Genomic DNA, 15,203 nt, shown 5'->3' with positions numbered 1-15,203 from the left:
CCTCAAGGTGCTCAAACACATTCAAGAAGTTTATTAACCGTTCAGGTGCTTCACAGCAATTAATGGAATGCAGAAAGAAAAAATGAACATTTAACTTTTTCACAAAAATTTTACTTTAGACCCATTTATTTTTATTTTCACAAGGGTAGAGGAAAAAATTGTCCAAACAACATGTGTTGTGCAATTTCTACTGAGCTCTCCGATACGCCATATGTGGGGGAAAACCACTTTCACCTTTTTAAAGTAAAATTTGCTGAAATAATAAGTGGACATCATGTCGCATTTGGAGAGACCCTGATTTGCCTAAACAGTGGAATCCCCCACAAATGACACTATTTTGGAAACTAGACCCTTCAGGAAACTCTAGATGTGTTGTGAGCACCTTGCGCTTCCAGTCACTTCACAGAAGTTTATAACGTTGAGCAATGAAGATAAAGAAATCACATTTTTCCACAAAAAAATTTTTGCACCAAATTTTGCATGCTTACAAAGGTAGCATGAGAAATTGCACAACAGAATTTGTTGTGCAATTTTTCCTGAGTATGCTGATACCCAATACGTGGTTGAAAACTACTGTTTTGGTGCAGGGTAGGGCTTGGAAGGGAAGGAACACCATTTGACTTTTTGAATGCAAAATTTGCTGACATACCTAGCATAAAGCAGTATCTGTATAAACTGTATAAAGCAGCCAGCACCTACTATACAGTGGCATGTAATTGTTATTGTGAGCAGTTAGGCAAGTTAAAGATGAAATGGTCTCTAAAAAGGTCTAAAGTTAAAGATGACATTTCCTTTGTATTTTAGTTAAAAGAAATTGTCATTTTTCACATTTTAAAAATTACAAAAAGGAAAATGGTCAGATGCAAAAGTGTGGGCACCCTTGGAGCTTTGTGTGCTCAGAACTTTTTACCAAGGTTTCGGACATTAATTAGCCTGTAAGATTGATGGCTTCTTTACTATCATCATTAGGAAATGCCAGGTAACGCAAATTTCACAGCTTTGTAATAACCCAGCCTCCTCTAACGTTGTCGAAAAAAAAAGCAACCATTGTTTTTTCTAAGCAGCTGCCTAGCACTCTGAAAATGAAAATAATGGAGGCTCACAAAGCAGGAGGCAATAAGAAGATATCAAATCATAACAAAGTGAGAGATGCTCATAGGATTGCTGAAGACACCTGCACAAATATAACCTTCATGTTAGAATCATCAGAAGAAAACCTCTCCTGCGTCCTCACCTTAAAATTCTGCAAAATACAAGATACAATTCTGGGTGCACTCAGCTGTGCATGATAGCAACATCAGTCATATGGCCAGGTGCATCAGAAGTATGCAAAAGAAAATCTAAAGAAGCCTGATGCATTTTGGAAACAAGTCCTGTGGACTGATGAGGTTAAAATAGAACTTTTTGTCCATGATAATCTAAAGTATGTGTGGAGGAAAGAGGGCACATAATTTCAGGAAAATAACATCTCGCCAACCATTAAGCATGTGAGTGGATCACTCAACGTTTGAGGTTGTGTTGCAGCCAATGATATGGTGAAGATTTCACGGGTAAAGAGAAGAATGGATTCAATGAAATTTCAACAAATTCTTGATGGAAACATAACACTATCTGTAAAAAGGCTGAAGTTAAAAGAGGATGGCTTCTACAAATGGATAATGATCCTAAACACATGTCAAAATCCAAAATAGATTACCTCAAAAGGAGGAAGCTGAAAGCTTTACAATGACCCTCACAGTCCCCTGATCTGAACATTATTGAAAACCTGTGGCAAGACCTCGAAATAGCAGTGCATGCAAGAAGATCCAGGAATCTCATAGAGCTGGAAGAATTTTCCAAGAAAAAATGTATGAAAATCCCCCAAACAAGAAATTAAAGACTATTGTTTGGCTACAAAAAGTGTTGACAAGCTGTGATACTTTCAAAAGGGGTCGCTACTAGGATCTCACCATGCAAGATGCCCAAACTTTTGTGTTTGACCATTTTCCATTTTGTAATTTTTAAAATGTAAATTATGAAAATATATATTTTTTGCCTAACATGCAAAGAAAATGTGTCATGTGTAACTTTAGGCCTTTTAGAGATCATTTCATCTTCATCTTACTTAACTGTTCCCAATAATTGTAATTTTGACCAGGGGGGCCCAAACTTTTACATGCCAAAGTACATGAATTGGGCTATGCTCCAAAACTCTTTCCATAGAAGTGCATCAGACATGTGACATATATGTAGATTGCATGTCGAGAAGTGGATATATTGTTTCTAAGCACAACACTACTTGTACCCTAGTTTATTTGTATGCAGGAAAAAGAGATGATCAGCAGCCATGTGTAATGGTACTGACTATATAAAGTAGTCCAGTGCTATGTATATTCTGCTGTATTGTAAAGATCCATAAAGAAAGCTCAAATATACATGATATATGCTGACTTCATTAATTACTTTATTCAAGGTGGATAATGTGGAAGTTTCCATTAGAAGTCATGACAATTGTCTTAAATGTGGCCCTGTTGATGATGGGCCCCTGACTCACGAAGAGTCGTCCTTTAACAGAAGAGGAAAAACCCCCAGTGGAGGAAACCTCTAGGGAACCAAGGTTAAAGGAGTGCCCTTCCCTTGGGCTGTGGATAGGTGAGAGCAGAAACCGAGCCCGGAATCTGCCTCTTCTTACAGCCGGTACCTCACCTGTGTCGTGGGTACTCTTGGCTGCTGAAAGTCTGGTAAATGTCATATGAATGGATGAGAGCAGTCCAAGCCTGGAATCTGCCTCATTGTGCAGCAGGTAAGTCACTTGTCCGTGAGCACGCCTGACTGCGGAAAGTTCGGTAAGTGTCATATCCATAGGTGAGAGCAGTCCAAGCCTGGAATCTGCCTCTTCCTGCAGGAGGTAATTCACTTGTCCGTGAGCATGCCTGACTGCGGAAAGTCCAGTAAATGTCACATCCATGGGTGAGAGTAGAGACCGATCCCGGAATCTACATCGTTGTGCAGCAGGTAAGTCACTTGTCTGTGAACACGTCTGACTGTGGAAAGTTCGGTAAGTGTCATATCCATAGGTGAGAGCAGTCCAAGCCTGGAATCTGCCTCTTCATGCAGCAGGTAAGTCACTTGTCCGTGAGTATGCCTGACTGCGGAAAGTCCGGTAAGTGTCATATCAATAGGTGAGAGCAGTCCAAGCCTGATATCTGCCTCTTTATGCAGCAGGTAAGTCACTTGTCCGTGAGCATGCCTAACTGCGGAAAGTCCGGTAAGTGTCATATCAATAGGTGAGAGCAGTCCAAGCTTGGAATCTGCCTCTTCATGCAGCAGGTAATTCACTTGTCCGTGAACACACCTGACTGCGGAAAGTCCAGTAAATGTCACATCCATGGGTGAGAGTAGAGACCGATCCCGGAATCTACATCGTTGTGCAGCAGGTGAGTCACTTGTCCGTGAACATGTCTGACTGCAAAAACTCTGGTAAGTGTCATATCCATGGGTGAATGCAGACACCAATCCTGAAATCTGTGTCTGTTTTGCTTCATCACTGGTTGACTGATCCTCACATGGTAGCCACCATGTAAAGGAGTTGTAGTGGAGTTGTGCCCTCCTGCTGGATTCCTTTTCAAAATAAAAAAAATAGAATTAAGTACTGTAGATAAAGCACTGAAGAAATTACAAACTCATTTCTTTACTGTAGCAAGTGTAATCATCCAAATAATGGGACAGGACAGCAATAGTTAAATCCTGTGGTCTACTGGGATACAGTGATGAAACATTGCACGTCAACCATTTAACAAGAGACAGTATTTGCAGAACACGTATACTGCACCTTAAATACCATGCAATCTCCCCCATTAGTGGCTGTAATAATTCCTCACCCAAGACCCCAGTCTTTTAATTAATGAACCTATTCCCACCACAACGGTGGGAACATGTTTTGTGGCTTAACAAATGCTGCCGATCATCATGAATTTGACGAGCTGAGGCTGCCACGCCACCCATCCTGCCCAAGCTCTGGCACTTTATCGGAACTGGGCGAAAATGGCGTGAGAATGCCAAATGTCACAATCTTTTAGCGCAAACTGGACTGTCACCAAAATGTTGTGACATTTCAAAGCTTTTTAATGTCAGAATACTGGTGTAAATGAATTGATAAATCGGGACCCTAAATCCATTTGAAAGGAATGAAAGATGATCTTCTGATAAACTTTGAGCTGAGATAGTAAAACACTTACTTCTTTTTACGGAATCCTTGTTTGTTTCGGAAATATCTCATTTGCTGTCCAGGTTGTGAGGACTCAGAATCATAGATATAAACATATCGATCATCCGATTCTTGAAAGGAAACATGTCTCCCTTTGCTTTTATTTTTCATCGGATTTCTTCCTTTTAGAACAGATGGAGGTGTCTGTCTGTAATCATTTAAGTTCGGATTAATCTTGGACTCTTTCACCTCCACTATACCGGCCTTGTGCGGCATTGTAATGTCTCCAGGTGTACAGAAAATGTCAAATTCTCCTGTAACGCAAAATATTGAAATTAGATTTAATAAAATGCAAAATTCTATGTGATTAAGATTATTAACATTTACAGGTTATTATAACTTCTAAATAGTACATTATACTGAGAAAAGAGGGACCCAATCTCCAGAGAAATGCTCCAGCATTTCGGAGAAAGCAAAGCTTTAAGAGCCACCCGGGGACTAAAGTGAGACCTGACTGATCCGACGCTGCTCCCAGTTGGCTTCCCCCTGCGCCGCTACACTTGCTGGACAGGTCTACCCTAATTAAAGATATGGGAGAGACCTGTCAGTCAAGGAGATGCCAGCTTAGGACAGCATTGGATTTGTCAAGTCTCCCCCTGTGGTCACTGGACAGCTCTGCAAAGTATGTTTTCTACAGATATCTGATATTATCACCCCTAGAATGATACATTGAACTTGACAAGTTCCTATAGGAGACCATTTTTTTATTTATATATTAGGTTGTTTTTCTATTAAATCTAGTTAGTGAATGCTCTGAGAACTTACTGTCAGAGGAGGTGACCTCATCCTCATCCGGGCTGATATTGATTACTACATCAGGGGCTCCAGGCACTGAGATCTCGCTGCCTGTGAGGACATCTCTCTGTTCATTCTCGGGTCCATGAGGAGAATCTTCATTGGTGTATGTTATATAGTCCTCATGTTTTCCTGTAACAGAACATAGAAATCAACATTTCTAAAATAAAAGCTTCCATCATGTTTCTTCTCTTTGTCTAGGGCTATCACAATGTCTTTTTTATGTGAGGACTGGAAGTTGCTTTCTCATTATAAGTCTATGGAACCTCGCTCTGAGATTCATAGGCTGACATTGGGAAAACCGCTACCGCACCAGACATGAGACACTGTGTGAGCCGACAAGGTGAATCTTAATAAATATGGTTCAGGAGATGACCATACCCTCCTACAAAACTTTTTTCAAAATTATCATAAAAACATGGCCTTCAGCATGGGTCATGTCTATTGGACTACTAAGTGACACTGAAATATCCATAATCCTGTGGAAGCAAAGTTATGTTCGGATCATTTTGGTCAAATAATTAACTAATTTGAAACCTTTTCCCCTAATGAAACCCTTGAAATAGAGGGGGGGGTAAACACGTTGGAACTATGGTTTATCATGTTTTGAAAAAAGCACCACTGTTTCATGTTGTGCATAAAATCAGTGATCATTAACGTGAGGTTTAAGGAATATTATCCCTTTGTCTCTTTTTGTGTTTGCATCTGGTGTTAAATGGCCGCCGGACGGGTCCTTGAGGGGAGATATGAGTCATCGCAGTTCGTAGCCACAGTGATGTGATCTCAGAAGCATGCTCCAGCACATATAGTGCTGAGAGAGCTATTAGGCTATCCCAGGGCCGGGTTTTAGGAGCAGTCATAAGAGATGGGTGGGAATGACCGCTCACATATCCTCATCCCCAGAGGTGTGGTTTGGCAGATAAAATGGGGGCCGAGTGTCTCATTCAGTGTCTGGAGCCGGAGATGTGTGGATCTCCTGTTTGTTGGTCTGTGCTAAAGCCTAAATGACCGGACACTATCCTGAGCGGGCAGACCCGCTACATGATGTATGGACTTTTTACTTTATATTTTCACTTTATGCCGGAAGAGGCGGATCTTTTGCTTTGCTATCCTCAGCAGTTTATGCAGTTTAAATAAACCTGCCTGGACATTTCAGCAATACCGCTTCCGGGGCCTACCTCAACCGTAGCGGAGTGAGTGCAAACCTCTACACTGGCGACTTACTAATAATGTGTAGGTATCTGAGTAACGGATTTACTTCTATTACATCCTACGTGATGGTGCATTTGACTCCCTGCTTAATAGTTAGATTGGATGTAGGAGTATACTACATATAGAAAATCCTGTTTTTGGTATATTTGGTGTCCTAGAATATCTAGGATGTATCTGTATCATCTGACCTGATTGATTTTTTTCTACTTGAGCTAACTTGCTCCTCTTTTGTAACGGTGACCAAATACAATTTTGTTTGTGCTGATGCTCAAAAGCTATCTTATTAATGGCCTCTTTTTTTGTGATGTGAAAATTACATTGTTACTGTTTTCATTATTACTGTCACCTCATCATACTTTTCTGGTGCATAATAGGGTCTGGGAGGGAGAGCCGACGAGGAGCGGGGGCACCATATCGCAACATTAGGGTGGGAACCTCCGCAGCAAGGTAGGGAATTGTTTGAGGCTGCTTTATGCCCAGACCCCCTTCCCCCCTTTGACTCTATTATATCTATAATTCCCCCTTTTTATGATAATTTTGAATACAAATTTTGTTTATAGTAGAAGGGTCTTTTTTAGTTTAATTTGTTGCAATTTTTTTTTTTGGCCCTCTATCCATCTGATTCAGTTTTGCAGATTTATCCGGCTGTAGTTACCATTTAGACTGATGTTGTTCTCTCTAAAGCCGTCGGCAAAATTCTGACTTTCAACATATTTCATTGGTTTCTTCTTTTTCAGACAACTATAATATTGCAAAAATAAAAATCACATTATAAATCACAAAATAAAACATGTCTGTATTCTGCATAATGTAAAGATTAAACATGTTATCTAGTCCCATCTGTAGAGAGATCACCAGTCAGTCATTTTGGTGCCTGGCAATCAACAAGTTATTTTAATAAAGTATATATAAGTTGTGTCAAAGCCAGGTAGGACAGGGTTAAGTCCGAGCTTTGCAGGATTTGATTAGATGCACCCGCCTAGCTTTTTTTTAGCTTTTTTTATTTTTACTACAGCCAGGACCTGTGTTCACTATTTATGTCAGTCTGCTAGATGAAACAGAGGCGAGCGTACTGGAGCTAGTGAGTGTTCAGCCAACATTTGATCTCTCTGTGAATGGAGACGGCATGGGTCAGCTAGGTAAGCTGAGCAGTCTGTGTGCAGGAGTGGCAGAGAACCATGTGTCAGCTGCAGCCTGTATAGTATGAACCATGCCCAGGAGTTGAACACTTTTGTCTGGCACTTTTCGCTGCTGGAACTTGTACCAAGACTGGTGGGATCGTGCCTCTTCTATGTATGAAGTTTGCTTCTGGACAAAGGACTGTAATCTTTCCGGGTGAGCCCGCACTGACATATGGGCCCTGCTAAATGAACTGTTTGTTTGCTGTGATACCTTTGTGTCTAGAAGATGATGTTTTTGGTTTGGAATCCCTTGGAATTTTGTGAAAGCAATAAAACCTGCACAGGTTTTAACCAAACCGCTTTGACTGTGTGAATGCTACCTAATGCCTATCTGAGAGTGTGAATCCCTACAAAGTCTAATATATACCCATCAGTTACCCACAGGGCACAGCTCCAGGGTGACGTGTGAGCCACAAGAGGCCTACACTAAAATATTCCCATTACTGGAGTAACCTGAAGATGTGACATTTCCTCTACAGACTCCTGTGTTGTCCATAAATCATGACTTATTATACTTACCAACAGATGATAGCAATGGCGCCAATGATTACTGCGAGGACGAAGAGAATGGCGGCAGCAGGTATAACAATCCTATAGACTGTATCCTCAGATGTTTTTGGAGGCACGGTGACATTCTCTAAAAAGAGAAAGAACATAAGTGATCAGTAACCAGAGCTGGAATGTGTGCAGAAGTGAAAACCAAATACATGGACTGGGCGGACTGAGGAACCAAGTATGACTATTAAAAGAGGGGAATTTAGTTTTGAAAAATGATGGGTTATTTTTCATAATGGACAATACAGAGATCTGTTCTTTTATATTCCTGGAATAGGGAACAAACACATGATGGGAGATGTCACCTGAAATTACAAGTAACACACGAAAAATCCTCCATTCCATTTATTATGTGAGGTCATATAAATCCCCAGTCACAGAAGAGAAGTTACAGAACCCCTAATGACACGGAGCCTGACGCTCATAAACTGGGCCCTAATAATGGATCCTAATAGTTTCTGAGGCCGGAGGTGAAATGTTACATGTGAAGGACATTTCTGATTTCTGAGCTGCTTATCGCCTGTCTCTTGTGGGCGCCTTCTGCTACATGTAGGAGTCAGTGCATCCAGCAAGGAGAGAACAGTATTAATGCTCTGTGTCTCCTCTATGTGTTATTAGATTGGTCACTGGAAGCCAAACTGCATTTTCCCCAATTTCACATTGAATGGTAAAATGAATGGTGTCATTCACAACTACAACTCGTGCCGCAAAAAGATAAACAAGTCCTCATACGACCGTATGAATGGAAAAAAGTTATGGCTCTTGGAAGAAGTGGAGAAGTAAAAAAAAGCCCAAAAACGAAATTTGGCTGCAGAAGGGAAGGGGTTAACCCCATAGTCAGAGTATATATCTGGTAATGCACTTACCTTCTTTAATTCTGATCTGCTCTAGTGATCGAGGGTTGCGGATAAAGATGGGAGCACCTTCTGGAGGTGCTAATAGCACGCTGAGAACTAGAAGTAGTCTAAACAGCATTGGAGCCTGGAGGAATATCGCTTACTGTGTACGGCACAATCAGCTTCTCCAGACAAAGGATCTCACTGCAAAATCGCTGGTTATAACCAAGGATTCCGTGACATCACAGCTGGAACCCACTTGTGACATCATGGGGCGGGGCTACATATGAGTGACATTATGGGGCGGGGCTACACATGAATGATGTCACAATTGGGGCTCATCAACTATACGTTCCCAATGTATATAATAATTTTACAAAAGAAAGGAAAGAAGAAAAATAAATCAAAAAGGAAAAAACATTTTTTTCACATACATTTATTATATTTTATGTGCCTTTATATAACAAAAAATAGTTCACCTTTTGGGAGAATAATCATTCTCACATTCAATCACTCACTTTTTTCAACATTCATTTACACATTTTTCTATTTCATTAATTTGTTTTCTACTTTAATTGCATTTTTATTCATTTGCACATACGGTTCATATTCACATAGAAACTTTTCTCTTTTTTCCTTTTACTAGGTTTTTTCACTATCATTATCACTTACATTCACATTTTTCTTTTTTTTCACAATATCTCTATCCCAATTCCCCTTCCCATTAAATATCACTATGCCCCTTTGTGCATAGTGATCTACAGCCATATTATCGCAAAATACCTTCACCAACTCTTTTTCCAATATTAAAGATGGCTGCCATGATTGTTGTGCTTCGTCCTGACTGGCTAGCTGGTCCCACATCATGAACCGTGATATTGTCGCACTTCATTGATGCGCTTCTTGCTGCCGGCCGGCAGCAGATGACATGTCCATGCGCACGCGGCAGCGCTCAATAAGGTGACGTTTTCCATGATTACCCATTGGCAGCAGCTGTATTCACACTATATTAGCCAGCCGATACCCCTCCAGCACACTTCCTGTCGAAGCGGAAGCGAAACGCGTGTTGGATTTGTGGCATGCTCACTTGGTCTGTATTATACATATGCTCTAATATGTCATTATTTAGTAAAAATAGTGATTACATTTATCTAGCTCCAACATATTCCATAGCACTTTAAAATTAAGCAGTGACATATATAGACAATAAATTCAACACAAGGTAAGACAGTTAAACACCTACAGGAGAAGTGAGGGCCCTTATCACAATCTACAAGGAATTGGGAGGGGCACAATAGGTGAAAAGCACTTGTTATTTCAGGTCCAGCCATTATAATAAATAAGGGTTTACATATAAAGCTGCATGATCCAGTCATCAGCCAGTATGTTTAAATGCAGATGTCAAGTGAAGTATTCGTGTGCATGGAGGGTGTAAAGTCAGATGAATAGGAGGGAGCATTTATCATTCGGGATGGTTTTATGCATGGCATCATATAATATACTACTCAAAAAAATAAAGGGAACACTTAAACAACAAAATGTAACTCCAAGTCAGTCAAACTTCTGTGAAATCAAGCCAGAGAGCTAGGTGATGATATTAACATGCTGGGAAAGTCCATGAATAGTGGCCCTTTACCAGCATTATAATACCATCTCACAGCTGTCTGCTTTCCCTTGGCTGGGTTTTAAAAATATAAGGGACCCCACGTCATTTTTATTTTAGGGTCCCCCTTATTTGTAATAACTAGCAAAGGCAAAGTAGACAACTGTGAGCTGAAATGAATAGGCTTTGATGCTCCATGTTTATTGGCCCCTTCCCAGCATAATAAGACCAGCTCACTTGCAATTGAAGCCAGTATAGGCCCAAACTTTTCTGCTGTAAAATGACAGTTGAAAGTGGTTGAGGGCTGCAAAAGGGAGAAAAATGGGGGTAGGAGCAGGACAGTTGCCCTGCAAACAAATGTGGATAGCAATTTGACTTAAAATTACAGAGAATAAAAAAATATAATTATCTTAAACCAGGAGGCAGAGGTCCAGGTGGAGGAGAAGGTGGAAGAGGTGGAGATGGATGTGTCGGTGTAGGTGGAAGAAGCACGGGAGGAAGTATTCAACAGTGTTTTTATGTTTTTTTTTCTGTTTTTTAGGGAAATGACTTAAAAGGACAATCTAGAACCAGTTGGTGGAGGTCCAAGAGGAGGAGGAGGAAGAGTACGTGGAGGTGAACCTGGTGGTGTAGGTTGAAGAGGAGGAGGTAGCCCCAACACTGTTTTTGAGGTTTTATATTGTTTTTGATTTTTTTATTTGTGGAGGCTCCAGAATTAAATGAATCACAAATAGAGTATAATGGCTTAGTACGGCTGGTATAGATGTCTAGTCAAGTCCTGTGGGATCCACACATGGTTCATTTTAATGAATGTTGGCTTCCCCACGTTGGCTGTTGACAGATGGATGCGTCTATCTGTGATCATACTCCCTCTCATGCTAAACACTCGTTCCAACAGAACAGTTGCTGCAGGGCAGGCCAGCACCTCCAAGGCATAAAGGAGAAGATCAGGCAATGTTTCCTATTAGGAGACTCTGAAGTTAAATGGGGCACACCCATCAATTAATACGTGGAGATGTGTGGACACATACTCTTACACCATATTGCTTTAACTCTGCCTCCCACAACTCCGAACCAAATCAGATGGTGATGCCGAATTTTGAGACATGCTGAGGAAGTTTTTCCTCATTTCAGCAATGCTAACCCTGACTTCCGTGATGGTGCCGATGCTCCAGCTGCATTGGCTACTTCTTCCTCCTCCACTGCCCTGTTCTTCCACTGAGCTCCCAATGTCAGGTGAGAATTCCGTCAATAGTGCCTCTACCAGTGTGTGGTAGTATTCACGCATCTTGCGATCCCACTCCATTGATGGAGGTAATGATGGTACGTTGTCCTTGTAGCAATGATCCAGCAAGGCTGCCACCCAGTAATCAGCAACTGTAACATTCTGGGCAATTCGGATTCGTTGCCCAGGCACAGCAGCATGTATTAACTCGTGCGTGCCAGGCTGCTCATAGGCAATGACAAGCTGTCCTCGGTGGGTGGTGTATCTGTGGATGGATACCATGTTTTGGCATAGGTGGTTTCCTTCATTGGAGACTGCCCTTCCCGTGGTTGTTCCTTCCCGGGGAAAGACCTGGCTGGTCATTGCTTGCGTTGAGAAACATGTGATGGTGTCTCCGCGGCTTCTGTTTTGCATGTTTTGCATATTTCCCATAAGGGATGGGGGCACTGCTCTAGAATCACTGCGTTGAGAAACACGTGATGGTGTCTCCGCAGTGTTGGATGTTGATCTCCATGAGTTCATTCATCCTCATTTTTCACAGTCTTTTTACTAGGCATTGCTCCTACCAGCCAGTTTCCTACTCCACACTGATGAGGGGCAATACCCCGAAACAGCTGTCTGTGGATGGATACCATGTTTTGGCATAGGTGGTTTCCTTCATTGGAGACTGCCCTTCCCGTGGTTGTTCCTTCCCAGGGAAAGACCTGGTTGGTCATTGCTTGCGTTGAGAAACATGTGATGGTGTCTCCGCGGCTTCTGTTTTGCATGTTTTGCATATTTCCCATAAGGGATGGGGGCACTGCTCTAGAATCACTGCGTTGAGAAACACATGATGGTGTCTCCGCAGTGTTGGATGTTGATCTCCATGAGTTCATTCATCCTCATTTTTCACAGTCTTTTACTAGGCATTGCTCCTACCAGCCAGTTTCCTACTCCACACTGATGAGGGGCAATACCCCGAAACAGCTGTCTGTGGATGGATACCATGTTTTGGCATAGGTGGTTTCCTTCATTGGAGACTGCCCTTCCCGTGGTTGTTCCTTCCCGTGGAAAGATCTGGCTGGTCATTGCTTGCGTTGAGAAACATGTGATGGTGTCTCCGCGGCTTCTGTTTTGCATGTTTTGCATATTTCCCATAAGGGATGGGGGCATTGCTCTAGATTCACTGCGTTGAGAAACACGTGATGGTGTCTCCGCAGTGTTGGATGTTGATCTCCATGAGTTCATTCATCCTCATTTTTCACAGTCTTTTACTAGGCATTGCTTTTACCAGCCAGTTTCCTACTCCACACTGATGAGGGGCAATACCCCGAAACAGCTGTCTGTGGATGGATACAATGTTTTGGCATAGGTGGTTTCCTTCATTTGGAGACTGCCCTTCCCGTGGTTGTTCCTTCCCGGGGAAAGACCTGGCTGGTCATTGCTTGCGTTGAGAAACATGTGATGGTGTCTCCACGGCTTCTGTTTTGCATGTTTTGCATATTTCCCATAAGGGATGGGGGCAGTGCTCTAGAATCACTGCGTTGAGAAACACGTGATGGTGTCTCCGCAGTGTTGGATGTTGATCTCCATGAGTTTATTCATCCTCATTTTTCACCTCCAGTGGTGCCGTCTGCCCCGGTGCCTCAGGCGACTGAACCAATGATCACCGCCGAGGGCGAAGATGAGGGAGACTCTCTACCCCTTCAGGGTAACCCGGAAACATGGCTGGTGCCTGAAACTACGGAAGTAACTGAGGAAACTTCAACTCCCATTTTCCCAGTGGTTGATTCCACAACCTCTACTGACCTGAGATGTTCTGAACGGTCAACGGCAGGTGTACCCCCCAGACGCTACAACGAGGATGAATACATCTGGCAGCAAATTGTGCAAGGTATGGAATATAGTCAGCAGGAGCTCCAGAAACTCTCACCCATGGAATGGCGAGCTCACAGAGAGGGGGAATGTAAGGGGGTGAAGCACCGAAGGAGCCGAGGGGGGTTGCCTTCTCAGCTCCGTGCCCGGGTCCATTGAGCAGGGCGTTTGGTTCCCCGGGGTTCACTTTAGGAGCCTGTTCTGCAGCCAGGAACAGGAAGAGGGGAAGACTGAGAGCGGGAAAACTGCGCACGCCTTCCCTCAGAGCAGCGCAGAGTGCTGACAGGGGAGGATACTGACTCAGGAGGGGAGAGAACTCGGGCACAGACGTCAGAGCCGGAGAGACCGCGGACAGGGACTGCGGACAGTGAGTACGGGAAGCCTGCTACTGCACTGTCAGGAAAGTTGCTGACTCCCCTCTGCGATAAGATGCTGACCCACAGAGAGACTGTGACCATTTTATGTGGTGAGACGCTCCCCAGTAGTGAAGTGGCATTCAGTAATGGGGCTGTGACCGGTACAGAGAGACTGAGCCCCGTACATGGATGTGGTGACCTGTGTGCTTACGTAGAGCCTCTGATTCCGGTGGAAGTACACCATGGCAGAGTGAGAGAGAAAGATTTGGAGCTAAGGGGAATATCGTTAGTCTCATACCCCCTGGCTCCCGCATTAACCCCTCATACCCCGGCTGGACGACGTCAAGGGCCCGCAGACAGAGGACTGCAAGCGCCGCTGGTGCCTCGGTGCCATCATTGGACAAGGGTGATCCCTCAAGCAAGATCCCTCAGGACTAAAAAGTTCCCCCATAGGAAAATAGCTTTTATACCGTTTGAATTCCATATATGCTTTTCTGCTGCTGGTTTAACCTGTTCATATCATATTCTTTCTGATACTGTTTATTTTACCAGTATTATCCCCTGTAAATAAACCTTCCCTTTAACTGTTGGTCCGTCTGTTCCGTGGTGACATATTGCCATTCCTGCACGCTTTTACATTTTTACCATGCTGTAGTTGTGCAGAACAACACATGCTTTCACAGCCTCATCAATAGTGTAAATTTTTAGATGAATGGATGTGCACAAAATGCGCCATTTCTATACCAGCAATCCAAATGCACACCTCACAATTCTTCGTGCCCTTGTCAGTCTGTAGTTGAAACATTCTTTTGTGTGATTTAAGTTCTGACTTGAGTATGGTTTAATGGGTTTGGCACACATTTAGACCGCTTCATCACAAACAACAAAAAAAGGCATTGGCGGCCCATCAGGGTTGGGAAGAGGTCATGGCAGCGGAAAATTAAAATCATTCCCATACAGACGTTGGCCCATATCAGAGTTTTTGAACGTCTGCAAGTCATTTCCTCGTCCAAATGAGCCAATGTCCACGGCAACAAATCTACAATCAGCATCCGCAATAACCATTAGAGCAATGGAAAAATATTTTTTATAATTGAAGTACTCTGCTCCACTTCCAGTTGGTTTCATAATCCTAATGTGTTTGCCATACACAGCCCCCACACAGTTGGGAAAATTACAGATTTCTTGGAATTTGGAAGCATTTTCAATCCAGAGTTCACTTGTGGGTTGGGGAGGAATTCTTGCTGCAGAACGCCAACTAAAGCACAACAAGTGTCTACAATAATCCCAGAAAGGGTGAATACTCCAATCCAGAATTGGAAATGTAACGATGACAATGT

At 42.7% G+C, this 15,203-nt stretch overlaps 1 protein-coding gene across 1 annotated transcript; it reads right to left on the bottom strand.

Moving 5' to 3' along the window:
- Positions 1-2,180: 2,180 nt before the first annotated feature.
- On the bottom strand, positions 2,181-11,935 carry LOC141047824 (uncharacterized). The gene is made up of 5 exons (XM_073543149.1): positions 11,693-11,935; positions 10,666-10,732; positions 5,012-5,173; positions 4,218-4,500; positions 2,181-3,600 (listed from the first exon to the last, which is right to left on the bottom strand). The coding sequence occupies exons 1-5, from the start codon at positions 11,933-11,935 to the stop codon at positions 3,360-3,362; spliced, it is 996 nt and encodes a 331-aa protein (XP_073399250.1). The 3' UTR covers positions 2,181-3,359.
- Between the last annotated feature and the right edge of the window lie 3,268 nt (positions 11,936-15,203).

The sequence above is a fragment of the Dendrobates tinctorius genome, unplaced genomic scaffold, assembly GCF_039654945.1.
Source record: "Dendrobates tinctorius isolate UK_male_01 unplaced genomic scaffold, ASM3965494v1 ptg000129l, whole genome shotgun sequence".
NCBI classification, from domain to species: Eukaryota; Metazoa; Chordata; class Amphibia; order Anura; family Dendrobatidae; genus Dendrobates; species Dendrobates tinctorius.
Note: the sequence above shows the minus strand (reverse complement) of the source record. Positions and strands in the feature narration are given on the sequence as shown.